Below are 17,092 nucleotides of genomic sequence, written 5' to 3'. Positions count from 1 at the left end.
TCTCGCGACCCATATGTGGCGCTGTTCCCCATTTTGGCAAGGACCCCAGTCCGAGGTGTCGATAAAGCGTACCAAGTTTCTTACCGATAGATCGATAAATATTTGAGATACGGCCTAAGATCCATTTTTGGGTCAACTTTGAAAAGTTTGCTGCGTCGTAACTTTTGAGCAACAGCGAAAATCTCCATTCCGCGAGCATCTCTTCTATGCGGCTCAGTCCAAAGATCGTTTCAGCCGGTTTTCGTGACAATCAGTCACAATTTCTAGGACTAGAATCGAAAAAACGCAATACTGTACTTTTTTTTTTAAGATTTGTTTTTGGCGTTTTTGCCTTTAATTGTACAGCTGTTAGTTAGAGAGGACAGGAAGCGAAGTGGGAGAGAGAGAAGGGGGTGGGTTCGGGAAAGAACCACGAGACGGGAATCGAACCCGGGTCGCCCGATGCGCAACCGCGCCACATGTCGGAGCACTGCCCACTAGGCTATCGGCTCCGACTATACTGTACTTTTCAAGATGGCCGCTACCGTAATGGGCGGAGTCTTAGTGTAACGCATGGAATGCGATAAGCGTGACGAGTGCATGACGTGTGCCGAGTAGAATTTTTGTACATCAATGGGTTCAAAAGTTACAGCCGTTTGAAAAGTGCGTTTTTGAACTGCTGGTGGCGCTATAGAGTGAGTGTTAGAGACCCCATACTTGGTCACATGACTAATGACAAATGAGTACCACCTCTACGAGTGTGCCCATCGGGGCTTGGCCCCTAATAAGCCGAGAAGAACAGATGGCTAAACTTGTCTCTCCAATATTCTGAATTTAGACTGCGATACCAAACTCCACCGCTAGATGTCAGTGTACCATAAGGTTTGTTTAAATGCGTCAAAACTACAGGACCCATTCAACAAATTGTTTATTAATAAAATTAACATACAGCAAAATTTAACTAATCGTTCATTTAATAAAATTATTATACAGTAATTTAATAATACAAATTAATATTAACATAAATTAAATAAAATATAAATAGTTGTATTAACCAATAAACTATATGAAACGGCCTATAAGTATGTGAGTGTTTCTAAATTGTCCCAATGGACAAACTCAGCATTTTACGCCAACGTGTGTGTGATGAGATAAGATAAGAAACTTCATCAGAGCACTGGACTTCCATGCTTTAAACTCTACGTGTCCTCCAGAAGCATGGAACACATATAATTACATAATTATATTAAATGATATTTTAATATCATTTAAATGTGTATATTGATTGTTATTGATATTACTTGATTAAAATGTTATTATGATGATGCTTAGGGTGAGATGAAATTATGTTTATTATTAGACAATGAAATTGACGCCATTATGCCATAAATCCAGCAGGTGGCAACACTTTCATTCAGTTCAGAAATTAGCAACGTCCTAATGTTGTTTACTACACACTACTCAACCCCAATTTTTGTTGTCTTTTATTTACTTTAGGTTCCTCTGACTAGTCTAAAAAGCTGTCCGATTTACCAGTTATTTCATTTGTATAAGCACTCCACATACACTAATTGACATTGGTATTTTTTGGGGGGGGGGGGGTGTTGTCATGTAGGTTGTACGCTTTTAAGTTAAAAGATCTTGTGCTTTTTAATGCACATATACTTTATATTCACTCCAAATTGTGTGACAACCCCCTTGCATGTGTTTATAAAACATTGGTGCTATAGGTAAGTACATTACTGTAAATAATAATAATTATTATTTATTATTGCATAATTATTGTCAATTGTTTCAAGAAAAGAATTCTATGTTAAAATATCAAGTCAACTATCAAGTGCTATAAAACGTGTAAATAATTTCCTCTAATGCTTTGGATCTCACTAATCACTATTGATTAGGTTTCACTTTGAACAATTCATTCTGAGGGCTTTTGGAAAAAAGCAACACCAATGAGAAGATGCTAAATCTCAATGGCTGTGAGAACTGACTCTTCACTCTGTGATCTGATTGGCTGACAGCCAGAGACCATCAGTCTCACAAGCAGCATCTTTATCGTGTTAGCATACACACATATACAGTATTCTCATTTATTATTGAAGACAATTTAAGAATGAGTCACCCAAAAAGAAAATTGTGTCATTGTTAAATTCTTTATATTTATTTAATCTGTATGTTCTTTCAGGTTAAATACAAGTCATTGCGTCTAGTTTACATTTGGCCAAAACTTAAAAGTAAAAAGATTTACCCATTTTTTCGTCAATGGAAGCGAATGAACAGAATGATTTACATACTTTGAAAAACACATTTGAAAACTAACTTTAGAAAGGGCCAAAAATGTGAAGATTTGATCTTGGGAAAATGTGGTCTTATCAGCCATCAAGAAAAACCAGACTTTGTTCAAATGTAGGAAGGTCACAGTGACGTTCTGAACGTGTGTTACAATCATTTATTTAGAGCAAGGGATATCAGTCGAATTCTATTAGTGTGTATTTGCTAAAATAGCCTCATAATTGTACTATTTACTATCTTTTACAATATTTGTTTGCATTGCAACAATATTTTAATGTAAAACAAAATTATTACTCCCCTCTTTGTTATAGTCTTTCATTTATACAATGTAAAAACAGTAATGAAAACCTGTCTCAATAATCAGCAAACAATAAATTCAGTATTAATGTTTGTCACAGTATAAATGATACAGTATATTTGTTTCTGAATTGAGTAATTAGAAAACAAAATTGTCCATTATTATTATGATCAATTTATTCACAAAACTATCATTTATAAGTCTCAAATGTCGTGTTAGATCGAATGCTTTTACTATTATTCTAAAATGAGAAGGATCTGCCAGATCAACATAAAGCACTGATACATAAACCTGATAATCTAATACATAAATTGTTGTCATAAATATCGTCATGTGAGTTTGATGCAGCTTGAATAAACGGACACCTAAGTTTTATTTTAGGGTACACTGTTTTAGTTATAACTGTAAATACAGCTGAGTGTGTGGCTGCTTGATTCCATGAGTATGAATTATGTCCTGTCTGTAAAACTCATCACTCTCAGAATAAGGATAGCAGGCTTTAAAAGCTCATAGTGGATATGACGATTATCTGAGCCCATTCATAAAATAACAGAGTCCATGAGAATGTAAATACTCGCTCTGTGTTTATGTTGTGTTAAACACAGAGGAGGGTGGAGGTCCTGTCTATGATTTACTCTTTAGATAACTCAATCCCAGGATGAGCTGGAATGAGAGAGCAGGAAATGCCAGCGATCTGTCAGCCCCTCTCTGCATTTCTAAAGCAGCTTTCTGACTGATCAACACATCAAGATCATTATAGTACTGCTAGTCTTCAATAAAACTCTGCTAAAGTCTGTTTTATGAAGTATGAACTACCCAAAATGTCGTCCTTTTTACAAACTACATTTATCAAGAAATAAGTTTAGGAAGTATTACGTTATAAGTATATAATATATGTTGTCAGGGGCGGACTGGGATACAAAATCGGCCCTGGATCGGCCCTCCACCATTTCTGTCGACGTGCATACGTGTCCTACTCGCTAATGCCTTCGCGTTGCGTGCATTTGCGTTTATAATACAGCCGTCTGTCCGGCCCAAGCGTCCATTCCAGCCTCATACGTTAGTGGCCCACCGGGAAAAGTTCCGGTACTCCAGATGGCCGGACCGCCCCTGTTCACGCCCGTATAGGCCGTCGGTGGGACGGCCGCTCTGGACTTTGACAGAATGTCCTACCGGTCAGTCTGCCCCTGTATGTTGTCTTAGGATAATATTTGCGCAGTGCATCTCACAAAGCTGCTTGCTGTTTTTAAGATATCTATATTTATTGTCTGTTCGGAAATGAAAGATTGTGAATAGTGGTAGAAGTAAACTTTCAATTGTATTGAAAGAAAAAAAACTATATTTGGGCAGTTCGTAAATTCAGAGCAGAGATTTTGGGAGACGCCAAATTTGACCCACCGTTGCCATTTGAATCCATTCAGAATGTTGTTGCAGACAATTTTTTTGGAAAATGTAAGTAAACTAAACAAAACTTGCAGATACACTAAAGACAAAAAAGCTAACATTTTTGTAAGGTTTATTAAGCTATAAAAAGATACAAAAAAGTAAAAGTAGCATCAAAGTTTATTAGCCTCAGGCCATGGCTTTATTTGACTGAATTCACATCTGACTGAACCAGGCCCTCAGTGACACATGGCCAAACAAGAGAACTGGAGGAAATCTGACAGACATCTGTGAACACAACTGAGAAGAGATGTTTCCAACTGCCACATCACACTGACACAATAAACCCACATGCTTGTGTTCAGCGGTTCTGACCATGTGTTTCAAGATAGATGTGTATTCAAGCACAAACTGAGCTCATTCTCTACCAAATTGATTTCAATTGCATGAAAACATACAATTAAACTTAAATAAAATCCTTGTGTTTGGAGAACGACATCTGAAACCCGACACTTAGTTGAAGTATTTTAGGGCAGTGTGGCCCCATTTATTTTATTTCATTGGTTTATTTATGTTAATTAATCACAAACAAATGTGTCGCTATGTTTAGTAAACACAATAATAAAAGTGAACAATAAATATAGGCTACGTTTTCAAATAAATGCATTTTTTTTTACTTTTGCTGCATATGCATATGCATATATATATATATATATATATATGATATTTTCATCATGACTTAAGCGATGCAAATTGAAATCGTGGAAATGGGAAACGAATTAAATCCTACTATCACAAAGGCCTTTGTTTACATACACTATTTTTGCACATACTTGCAAATTGAAATGTATAAATGCGAAACACGAGGTGCGAACCCGCGACCTCCACAGCGAAAATTAAAGAGTACGTTTGGGACTGTTATTTGGTGACGCGTGTCACCATGAATCATTTATGAATATTAATTAGGGTACGTGACCGACGCTGTAGACAGGTTCTGAAGCAACGTCTTCATTACATAATTAATATTCATTAAATCAACCTTGGCTTTAGTAGGATGAGTAAATCCACAGTTGGGAAGGGGGTTGGGATTAACAGCCATGGTATGTGCTCGTGTGCGCACTCATGGAGCGGAATCGGGGACGCGCGGCTGTGCGACATGTTTGTGAAGTGTGTATCTGTCTGTGTGTGTAGTGTCCAACAGGGAAGCAGAGTAACGCTGAAGTGGCTTTGGGAAGTTTAATTCAGTATAGCGAATCGGTTCGTTCGGACAGTTGTAAAATGATTCACCAGTCACAGCAGAGTTGGATATTTTGAGTAAAACATATTTGCCGTGAATATTAAATGTTGCTATTTTTAAATGATGTTTTCGGTTAAATTGTGTAAAAGAACTGCATTATTTACGGCATACGTCTAGAGTTTTATTTTGTCGATTTTATTGAGGTTCAGTTATGCTTTCAGTCAGATAGACTTTTTTGTTTTTCCAACATCTCTCACTAAGTTTAAAATTAAAGTTTTACGTTTCCAAGAAAATTCTCTCACAGTCGATTTAAGAACGCGAATCGTCTCGAAAGAATCATTTGTAAAAGAATCGACTCAAAAGAACCACTCATTCTAGATTTGGACAGGAGCACTAAACTGAAGAGCCATGGCGGTGAAACAAATGACATGGTTGGATATCTAAATTACACAGAGCACAAACACCGGCGTCCGACCACTATGAGATATTCGCGAAGGTAAGAGAAATAGTTGAATCGATTGCAACAACTGATTTTCGAAACTTTAACTTGATCGTTTGCTGAAAGTTAATGCTGGCTATTGTTCCGCGGCGAATCCCGACTGGAGCAGCTCAGTGGGCTTGGTGGGCAGGTTTAACGATAATCGTTTGAAGTGCTTGATCATTTGAAGAAGATCGCTTTGATTTATGGTTTAAACTCTAACAAGAACTTTAATCGATGACGGAGACGCTCAGATATTGAGCTTTGGATCATTAGAGACGGATGGGTCTGCCTGCACATGACTGTTGGAAAGTTTTTGATCCGAGTTCAAAGTTTCCTTCATGTTCATGCGGGCGAGTGTCGGTTAGATTTGAAATGACAGAAAAGACGAACGTTTCTCTCGCGCTTGCGTGTAAATCGCGTTCAAACATTTCAATCTAAAATTCTTTCAGTTGCGATTGTTACATACTTCTTTTCTTCGCAGATGAGCGCGGGGATTCCATTCAGTGTCTCATAGGAACCAGGAAGAGCTCATTGCATTGTCCCACTAAGGATTAAGCACCGTACCTAAAAATTCAGATTCAAAGTGGAGCTTTTAAAGGTCACTAAAATGATCAAAGCCGAGAGCAAAGTTGAACGCAGCCTGCGCAGCGCGTCTCCGCATAGAAATGCGTACACGTCGGACTTCCACGCCATTAAGTGCTCCTTTGATGGGACTAAAGCCGACAGCGCCGCCAAATCCTATGCTAATGGAGCCAGCGACGCCCGGGAGGACACGAGAGGGCGACCGTTTGGCAACCGGGTGAACAAAATCAAGAACATCTTCCTGCAGATGGACGGTCAGCAACAGCAGGAGAGCCCGGAGGCAAAACCCGTCACGTCTCCCGTGTCCCCAGTGTCTAAGTTCCCGGTTAGCACCGACAAAACCAGCCTCGGTAGTGCTAACAACCAAGAAGCACAAAACGCACACAGAACTCCTCAGGGAGAGGAATTCGAGATAGATAAAACCACCCTGGCGGAGAAGTTTTCAGTCACCAGAAAGCTCTTTGAAAGAGGGATAAAGGAGCAACCCTCCGCGGAGAGGCCGGTAGCCGGCAGAGTTTCTACTCGCCTGTCCCAGGGGAGGGGGTCTGAGGAGGGGCGCGGGGGCCGGATGTCCTTTGGATCGTCTGAAGATAGTGTCATCAAAAGCCCCACGTCACCCGTGCCGGTAGAAAGGAGGGACGTTGAGGACTCGAAGCAGTTCAATAGGTTATCACTGAACGCGGGGCCCATTTCCAGACGCTTGGAAAGCTTCATCGCAGATGGTGACAATGAAGACTCGATACGAGCTTCAGCTAAAAGCCCGGAAAAAGTCAGTAGCCCCATCGAAGGATCTCTGCTAGGGATATCCCAAAAACCAACCCCCCCTGGTGCTGATCCCAGCCACAAACCCGTGTCCCCAAACTCGGACACAACGTCTAAACCGTTCTCGCCTAAAACGGATATCCAGTCTTCAGTGGTCGGCAGCCCTCCATTCAAGTCCACGAGCCCTGTTTCTCCGGCGTCATCCAAACCAACCTCCCCGACCAGCAAATCACTGTCTCCTACTACCCACAGCCCATTTAAACGCTCTCCGCCGAGCCCACCTAGTCCTCAACCGAGAGACCTTCAGCCTTTACCCTCACCAAACAGTTTTTACAAGAGCACGAGGATCCCCGAGGTACCAAAAAACGAGAACGACGTAACTCCGAGCCCATCCAGAGACAAAGCTCCCGAGCAGTCTCAACTGTGTCTGGACGCCACCAGGGTTGGAGTGGTTCGGGCGGAGCTCGTAGCGGTCCAGAACGAGTCGTCGGAAAGTGAGGAGAACGAAGACGAGCTTTTGGATGACGTTTTCATGGAGGTGAGGCAACAAAGGGAACTTAAATCTGAGGTACCGAGTGAAGATTTCATTGATGCTCCGAAGGTCTCGTCATCTCAGAACCCTACGGAGAAAAGTACAGAGGCCGAACACCAGGAGGAGGATGATGATGCTTGTTTTTTGACAGCAGAGCTGAAGAGAGAGGAAGCAAAGGAAGAGAAGGATGTTGGTCATCGTGGAGAGAATAACATTCTTGAAGATGATGAGGAGAGCGAACAGGAAGATCCGGACGAATGCGCGTCACCTGCGTTTTATAGTTTCGAGAATGCTGCGTTTGTGGATGATAAGGAAGGCGAAGCGGTTCTGAACCAGGAGCAGGATGAGGAAGAGGATGATGAAGATGTCTACGAGGAGTATGATGAAATTCCAGGTCTGTCTGAGGAGGAGGAACGGTCTCCAAGGAGGACAATTCGATTTTCCACTCAACCGATTCGGGTAAGAAATATCACGCTGACAGTGGGAACGGTATTTAGGAGAATCTCTCAAAAACATTTCAACGCTTTCAAGTTAATAGTTTTTCAATTGGCTTAAAAAACTTTTTTCATATATTTGAAGCTTTTGAGTATGGACACGTTTTTGCGAGATTCACTTTTTTACCTTCAGTCCAGTCATTTTTTTTATTTTTAAAACACCTCTGAAGTACTACTACATGACCTCCGATGTGTATTTCATAATTCTGTCTTGTGTATTAGCGGAACATTCTGTTTCTGTGATCTGAACAGGAAATGATTGTTTTTTTATGAATTATTGGTGTATGAGGAGTCGGACACATCGCTGTGGCTTTAGAAAGGAAGCATTTGAGACTTGTCTGATGGAATTGTTCCTTCTCTGTATGTGAAGCCTGAGGTCACATATCTGACATGTTGGGCGACAAAGGCAGACTGCTTACAGAATGTTTTTTTGGGGGTTGAAAAGGGGTATATTTTTAGAAATATTGTTGACATTGTGGTGGTTCATGGAGAGAGCGAGGAATGACCTGAAGTGATGGTGGTCGGTGGAACAGTGGAACGTGTGCCGAGATGTTTTGCCCTCATTGTTTTTGTGAAGAACTGCCTGCCAAGAACTTATTTAGGTTATCTTTGACCCCTAATATGAAAGAACGAATTTCTAATTTGTCGTCTAATGAGAATTGTGACAATTTCTAAACGATGACAATTACAAACGTAAACATCATTTTTTGGTTCAGATGTTCCGTGTCATTTTAAATGAGAATATTCACACCATTACTCCGGCTTTACTGTACATGTACACACAATAACACTCCTCGTTCTGTGCCATCGAATGACAGTCAGACAGCACTGTGGCAGTCTGCCACTGGCATATGGTGCTGGTGGTCTGTTCTACGCTGCTCTTTTGTCCCGTCCAGCTTTCGGACATTGAACTTCAAATGTTTATTAATCCACGTTTCAGTTAATCATTTCCATGTTATGCATTCCTCCGCTCTGGAATGTGTCCGCACCTTTGCTGGCAATGATCAGCAGTGTTTTTCATTTCCAGTGAGCTGTTAGAAGTGAGAAATAAACACGGGACGGCCATGGTGGCCTTAAGCTGCCAAAATACCAGCATGGGTCTGTTCCCGAAGCACTCCTCCACCTGAGATGTTCTCTGAAGGGTATTGTAGGCTTTCTGCTGGCAAAACTCGCATGAAATGTGTAACATCTCTTACGTGCGACTGCGATTTTAACTGCTTGGTTTGTGTTGGCGCTTGTACGATACTGTTGAAGTGTTCTAGTCCTGTTTTTTTGTGAGATATGTATGCATTGCATAGATAGTTTTCTGTTGTAAGAATAGCGTGATTTGAAGGAGTTCGATGTTTGATGCTTAAGGTTAAGGATTTCTTGAAATCCAAAACCTCCGTCGGTTCCGCCCCCCACATCTTGCTTCACCTCTGTTTGTGCTCTTATTCTCTGTGATTGTGAAATGAAGGTGTGTAACTGCAGGTCCTGTCCTGGCACGAGGGAGACATTTTTCACCATTGTGTTGCATTTCGGTCCTAACATGTTCAGATAAACAGCGTTTGCCGAGTTGCTGTTATAGTTGGTCAAACACGTCTGTTATAATTCTATCTGAAAGGTCTGAAAATAAAAATGTCTTTATTTCTGATAAGCTTGACGCAGTGTTTCGACGTCCGAGTGAAATAGATTTTATCCTCTGGTTGTAGTTTATGAGGTATCTGTTGGAACTGGCACACATAAGTCTGTTTGTGTGTAGTATGTAATGATGGTTATCAGACAGGAATGAAATCAGCTGTGGATGATTTATAGATGTGTTTTGGGAGAACATTCGGTTAGGGAGGCTGGCATGTTTCATTTGATGTGAATGTAAATGAGGATTGATGAAATGTCTGTTCAGTGTCTTGCAGCAATGTTTTAGTCGATGAAACATTAAATATTTCCATATTTAAAAAGTGTCCCATAACCTCATTATCATCCGCTCGCTGTAAATTTAAATGTACCATCTGTAAAAAGGTCTGTACATTTCCAACGGAGTCATTTTTAGCCAACATCAACACACACAGCAGACGGTTCTGGTCAGTGCTCTCTGGACCGCTGTCGAAGTTCATCTGTTAATTTTTGGAAATCTTTCACAGCTTCCCCTCAGATGCTCGCAGTAAATGTGTATTCGCCTGGGATGAGACAACAATACTCAGTTAAAAATATACTAATCGCATCTGTCTCTTGTCTGTCGGATTCAGGAAAGTTTTATGGTAGCTCTGTAGTAAATGTCACTCATTTACAGATGAATGTTTGTTTGTTCTGGTCATTTTTGATGTTTAGCACATGTAAATAGACTCACATTCTGTGTTTGCATGACATCAATACAAAAATAATCTGGACTGAAAACATGGGAATTTGGTGTAATCTCTGATGATTTGACAAATTCAGTCATTGAAAGTGTCAAAATGAGTGAGTTTGTGTGTGTATACTGTATTTATTAATAATTTTCTTGTCAGTTGTGTTCTAGTCAGACACTTTCCCTATGGGCATTTCCCAGACCGTCTGATCTTTCTCAAAACCTCATGCTGATTGGCTGGCTTTANCTCTGTGATTGTGAAATGAAGGTGTGTAACTGCAGGTCCTGTCCTGGCACGAGGGAGACATTTTTCACCATTGTGTTGCATTTCGGTCCTAACATGTTCAGATAAACAGCGTTTGCCGAGTTGCTGTTATAGTTGGTCAAACACGTCTGTTATAATTCTATCTGAAAGGTCTGAAAATAAAAATGTCTTTATTTCTGATAAGCTTGACGCAGTGTTTCGACGTCCGAGTGAAATAGATTTTATCCTCTGGTTGTAGTTTATGAGGTATCTGTTGGAACTGGCACACATAAGTCTGTTTGTGTGTAGTATGTAATGATGGTTATCAGACAGGAATGAAATCAGCTGTGGATGATTTATAGATGTGTTTTGGGAGAACATTCGGTTAGGGCATGTTTCATTTGATGTGAATGTAAATGAGTAGGGATGTAACGATTCACTCAGCTCACGATGCGATGCGAGTCACGATTCTGATCTCACGATGCGATTTAGTCACGATTTACTCACGATTTATTTTGAAAAAATGAGTTGAAACAAATTAGAAATGAACAACTTCCCTTGCATTATTTCTTAAATGCTTCACGTTTCTTTGTATGATAAAATAATGTTTTATTTCAAATAACAAAACTAAACTGCAATTTTATAACAAATTAATAATAGAAAAAGTCTCTTTAATATAAACAAACTAATACTGTATGTGCTTTTGTTGGATTTTTTTGCATTTAAGAAATATCAGCATCCACGTTTAGATTTGCAGTGAAAATAGCGGCCCCTGCTGTTCAAAAAATGTATCGCGATTCAGTTCAAGCCTCAACCGATTTGAATCGTTGCTCATTACAACCGATTTTCAACCGGCTCACGGTGAATCGTTACATCCCTATAAATGAGGATTGATGAAATGTCTGTTCAGTGTCTTGCAGCAATGTTTTAGTCGATGAAACATTAAATATTTCCATATTTAAAAAGTGTCCCATAACCTCATTATCATCCGCTCGCTGTAAATTTAAATGTACCATCTGCAAAAAGGTCTGTACATTTCCAACGGAGTCATTTTTAGCCAACATCAACACACACAGCAGACGGTTCTGGTCAGTGCTCTCTGGACCGCTGTCGAAGTTCATCTGTTAATTTTTGGAAATCTTTCACAGCTTCCCCTCAGATGCTCGCAGTAAATGTGTATTCGCCTGGGATGAGACAACAATACTCAGTTAAAAATATACTAATCGCATCTGTCTCTTGTCTGTCGGATTCAGGAAAGTTTTATGGTAGCTCTGTAGTAAATGTCACTCATTTACAGATGAATGTTTGTTTGGTCTGGTCATTTTTGATGTTTAGCACATGTAAATAGACTCACATTCTGTGTTGCATGACATCAATACAAAAATAATCTGGACTGAAAACATGGGAATTTGGTGTAATCTCTGATGATTTGACAAATTCAGTCATTGAAAGTGTCAAAATGAGTGAGTTTGTGTGTGTATACTGTATTTATTAATAATTTTCTTGTCAGTTGTGTTCTAGTCAGACACTTTCCCTATGGGCATTTCCCAGACCGTCTGATCTTTCTCAAAACCGCATGCTGATTGGCTGGCTTTAAGTGATTTCCAGGGTCTGAGTGCTCAAAGCTGTGTTTGCACATTTTTATTTTGGTGAATTTGATGAATTATGTTTTTAACATGGATGCTTTAAAACACATTTAAGTGGTTTGTCTCACACATAGTTCTTTATTGAATTTTTTGGCACAACGCAGAACTGTAGTTGGTGACTTGACATGTCAGTCAGGTGGTTTCCTTCTATTTAAATGGACAGAATAAGCTGTAGTGGAGCACACTTCTAGTCATAAGGGCGGCTAGTAGGGCTGCATAATAAATCGCGATTAACATTGATTCTGAAATCGCAAAGGCTTGGATTCTGTGTTTTATGCACAGCTCTTCTGTGATCTACGGCTCTTTGATACTACGAGACACTACGAGGTTGTGTCGTTTATAATGTGCATTTGAAAAAGCAACACTTGTCAAACATCATCATTACAAATATACTTTGTTATCATGAAAATACCTGAAAAGGTTTGAAGAACAGCGATAGAATATGACCATTGGCATTTCCTGTAACTACAGCTGCGTTCCATTTGATAGGGTTCCTACGCAGTGTTCACTGCTCCCTACTCCCTGAGCACGGGATATCCGTTGAAGTGGACAAAAAATCGCTCAATTGGAATGCCCTGCAACGTCATCAAAGAAATGCATCGGCACGGTTAATATAAATAAATAGTGTAACTTTACTTTTACATTTTTAAATAATATACATAAACGTAACACGTATTATGTATCTAATCAGTATAATTTTGTATATTATTATTTGACTGATGCAGCTTTGATTACTTGAAACTCTACTGTTATGCAATATAAATACATTTTAATGAAGTCAACTATGTGAACATATGTTCCTTACGCGCATATGAAAACTACTTTGCACAATAAAATATAAATACAAATAAATACATTCATCATCTCGAGTGCGTAGCCTCCATAACAATGTTACAAAAAGTAAAATCACATATTCACGTGAAGCAAACCACAGTATTTAATATAATTAACAATAATTAAATAAACTTTTACAATATATAAAAGGCATATGTGAACTTGTCCTTTGTTTTTCTGACTCGTGACGCGGCGCTCAATTGCAGTTGGGTGATTTTCCACTTCCGGCGAAGTGATGTATCGATGTTCCCTGATTCCCTACGACGTTCGCAGTGCCCTTCGAACTGAACATGTTCGCTCCCTTCAGATTGGAATCTCACTTAAGATGGCTGAACACCCTATGAAATCCACTTCACAGTCCACTTTCGGCCAAGTGGAATGTACCTAACGTGTGTAAATGGTTTCCTGTGTCCTATATTTGGAGTTTCTGCGCGAGAGCGCCCTCTGGCTTTCGGAATTGGCGGCATTTAACCGTAATTCATAGAGAAACTCAGCATAAAAATTACACGATATATCATTGCAGCCCTAGTGATCAGTAGGAAATGCTGCTCAATCTGAAAGCATTTCAAGTTTGAGTCGCTAATAACGTGCATTTGAAAAAGCAACACCCTTTATTGTCATGAAAAACCTGAGGAGGCTTGAACAACAGCGATAGAAAGATGCTCATAGGCATTTCCTGGAACTACTGCTGCGTCCGAAATCGCATACTGTGACAGTACGTGGTGAATTTGAATAGTACCTATCCAACCGTTAAAACAGTACGTGGGAGTAGTATGAATACATTTCTCGGCGACTGACTTTTTCATACCGAGGTTTCGGACTATTCACAACGTACTTATTTTCGCCTACTATATAGTATGCAAGTAGCCGATTTCGGAAAGAGGGTATTTGTGTTATGGTAATTCTTCTGCAGTGTATATTTGGAGTTTCTGCGCGAGAGCGCCCTCTGGCTTTCAGATGCAGCAGCATTTAACCATATTACTTCACTGACAAACTGCGCAAAAAAAATTGCAGACAACCAGCAAATCGTGTGCGGTTTATTTTCGATTAATCCTACAGTTCTAGTGGCAAGTCAAGACAAGTTGTGTTGAGCTACTGTTAAGCTAACCAAGATTCAAAGGGGAAGAGAGCTTCAAGCCAGTAGAGCGGCTCTCACAGTAACCGGAGACAGTACCGTAGATGAAGACAGAGTGTGAGAAAGAGAGAGACTCTTTGTTCTGTAGACAGAATATAATAACTCCCTTGATCAATGTTGGATGTGTCTGTAGCCACTGAAGGCATTGTGATATAAAAAGGGACCATATTACACACATTTGTGCCATTTCTCTGTTAGTCAGAAATAAAAATAATGCTAGTAACATTTTCTTTTTAATCAAACAAGCAGTTTTGCTACATGACAGTGACCAGATGTATGCTCTGTTTCATTTGTTTCACTGTTTTTGCCTTGTCTGTGCACATGTTCTCTTATCGAAGGCACAGAACAATTGATCCCCACAGGGACCATAAGTGAGACTGTGGACATAAATCAAGTTATTAGTATTGAAGACATTGAAAGATTGTATAGTTTTTGCAATGGCTCTTTTGCAAAAATAAATGAACCAAAACTGGAAAAATGGCTCTTTGGTTAAAAAAGGTTCCCGACCCCTTCTGTAACATTATAGCTGTTTCAGCTCTTCCACATGTGAGGATCCCTAAAACATTTGTTGGTAGTGTGTGGTTGTGAAGCTGTGGAATACAGTTGTCTCTCTCTCTCTCACTCTCTCCCTCGGTCTGTCTGTCTATCTCTCTATAAGACAGGATTATTCTGAGATGTGTCTGTAATAAGTGTTTACATCACAATGGCAGCTGAAGTAAATTTTAGCTTCTATCCCCTCAGCACTTTACATTCTTGATTTAAAGAGATACTCCACCCAAATATTTAAATTCTGTCGTTGTTTACTCAGCCTCAAGTTGTCCCAAATATGTATTAATTTCTTTGTTCTGATGAACACAAAGAAAGATGTTTGGAAACATGTTAGTAACTGGGACATCATTGACTACTGTTGAACACAAAACGAGATATTTTGAAGTATTTAGGAAAGCGAATAGTTCTGGGATTCATCAGGTGCTAACATTCTTTCAAATATCTTTCTCTGCGTTCAACAAATAAATTTTTTTTATACAGGATTGGAAAATCTTGGAAAATTTTCCAGGATTGGAAAATCTCTTCATAAAAAAAAGAGTTCTGTATCCCTTTAAAAATGTTTGGTCTGTCGGTAAAGTAACATTAGTGTAATTGAATTATTTGCCACGGCATTGCTGTGTGGTTGGTAATGTTTTCCTTAATGTTTTTACACTTTTATACAGTATTTTGATGTTGGGGTGTTGTGGGTGGTTGTCAAGGTGAATGTAAATTTTTGTCTCTCTTTCTCTCGGTCTGTCTCTTTAACTTTCTCTCTGACTATTAGGGATGCCACAATTCTCTATATAAAATTGAACCGTTCGGTACGGCCTCCACAGTTGAATACGCGTAAGTGAATTGTGTTTTTTCCGTGCGCTTATTTTACTCTCTGAACTGGCTCTGTCTGTGTTTGTCTGTATGTCTGTGCGCCAGGGCTGGAACAATTCCTCGAGTAATTCGAATAGAAAAAATCATCGAGGCAAATTTTTTGACGCTTATGAATAAATGACAGAAAAATATACCGAGGTCAGAGGTTTTCATTTCTGCTCTGACAACCGTGTGTGTGTGTGTGTGTGCGCTCGTGCCTGTGCGCGCGTGTGTGTGTGAGAGAACATTGTGCTTGATACATTTATCTTTAACCAAACTTTTAGGACTTCAGACGGCAAAGTTGATCGTGTCTGACTAGCGCGCGTGCCATAATGTTTACAGTACATATTAGGGATGCAACAATACAGCTCACCCACGGTTCAATACGAAACCTCGGTTTTTGGCCCATGGTTTTCGGTTCGGTTCGGTTCTGATGGCTTCGGCACATTAAAGTGTTTTTTGATTGTTTTATGCTTATGTGACAGGAACAGTAAAAACTTAAGAAAAAAACTATTTTATTGAAATTCTCTTTATTTTACTTGACTTATTTTCTTATCTTTAAGCAAAAAAACAACTTGTACAAATTCCTGGTGTATTTAATAAATGTAAAGATTTACACTGGCAGCTCACAGCAGTTTTTGGTTTACTGCTCATCAACATGCCAGTAAAATAAGCTTCTTGAAGAGGTTTTGCACATCAGAGTATTTAAAATGACGTAATGCAAAACTTGCGATTGCTGTAATGGAAGTAAACGTGCGCACCGCAGTAACACTACAAACACTAGCGCTCAATGGGAAAGGCCAAAGATAATATATTAACAAGGTGCGCCACTGCCATTGCAATAAATTGGAAGAAATGCCTGGAGGCGCTTTTGCTATGACGTAAATAGCTGTCCGAAAGGCCGCTGAGTGGCATGACTTTCGTTAAATGGACTTTGGCATGATGCTTTCTGCATGTGCTGATTGCAACGCGAACGTGCTGCTTTCTTATGCAGTGTATAGATACATTCTTGATGTGCCAAATTTGGACATTATCACTTAAGTACAACGGGCATACAATAAAGCCAGCTCTCGTCTGTTCTTCAGCATTATACTCGACAACAGCACATTGCTTCTCGTGTTGCAGGCAGCCTCTCTTCACCGCCCGACCACCACTCGCTATTAGATATTACTCGTGGGGATGCGTTTATCTATCTCAGCATACAGACAAACACGGACCGAGCCAGTTCACACTGTAATTAAGCGCACAGAAAATTTTTAACGCAAAACCGCAATTCACTTACACGTATTGAACCGTGGAGGTCGTACCGAATGGTTCAATATTATATTGAGTATTGTGGCATCCCTAGTGCGTATTATGTCCAAAGGCTGAAAGCGGTCGTTGTGGCTGTTGAAACACGTGCGGGCCTAACAGGGCTGTACAGTGCGACATATATGTATTTACCAGCAATTATATGGACTCAATGCAGCCGGACAACA

General features: G+C 39.8%; 1 protein-coding gene across 3 annotated transcripts in view; it reads left to right on the top strand.

The window, feature by feature from the left end:
- Nucleotides 1-5,435: 5,435 nt before the first annotated feature.
- Nucleotides 5,436-17,092, top strand: part of ppp1r9ala (protein phosphatase 1 regulatory subunit 9A-like A) — a 37,154-nt gene continuing 25,497 nt past the window's right edge. Inside the window, exons 1-2 of one of the 3 annotated variants that reach the window (XM_057335353.1) lie at nucleotides 5,436-5,685; nucleotides 6,152-8,005. In XM_057335353.1, the coding sequence (XP_057191336.1) occupies nucleotides 6,278-8,005 (1,728 nt within the window). In that variant the 5' untranslated portion in view covers nucleotides 5,436-5,685; nucleotides 6,152-6,277. The remainder of the gene's footprint in view (nucleotides 5,686-6,151; nucleotides 8,006-17,092) is intronic. The other 2 variants (XM_057335351.1, XM_057335352.1) reach the window with 2 other exon arrangements.

This window comes from Triplophysa rosa, linkage group LG6, assembly GCF_024868665.1.
Source record: "Triplophysa rosa linkage group LG6, Trosa_1v2, whole genome shotgun sequence".
NCBI classification, from domain to species: Eukaryota; Metazoa; Chordata; class Actinopteri; order Cypriniformes; family Nemacheilidae; genus Triplophysa; species Triplophysa rosa.
This window is presented reverse-complemented; position numbering and strand designations above follow the sequence as displayed.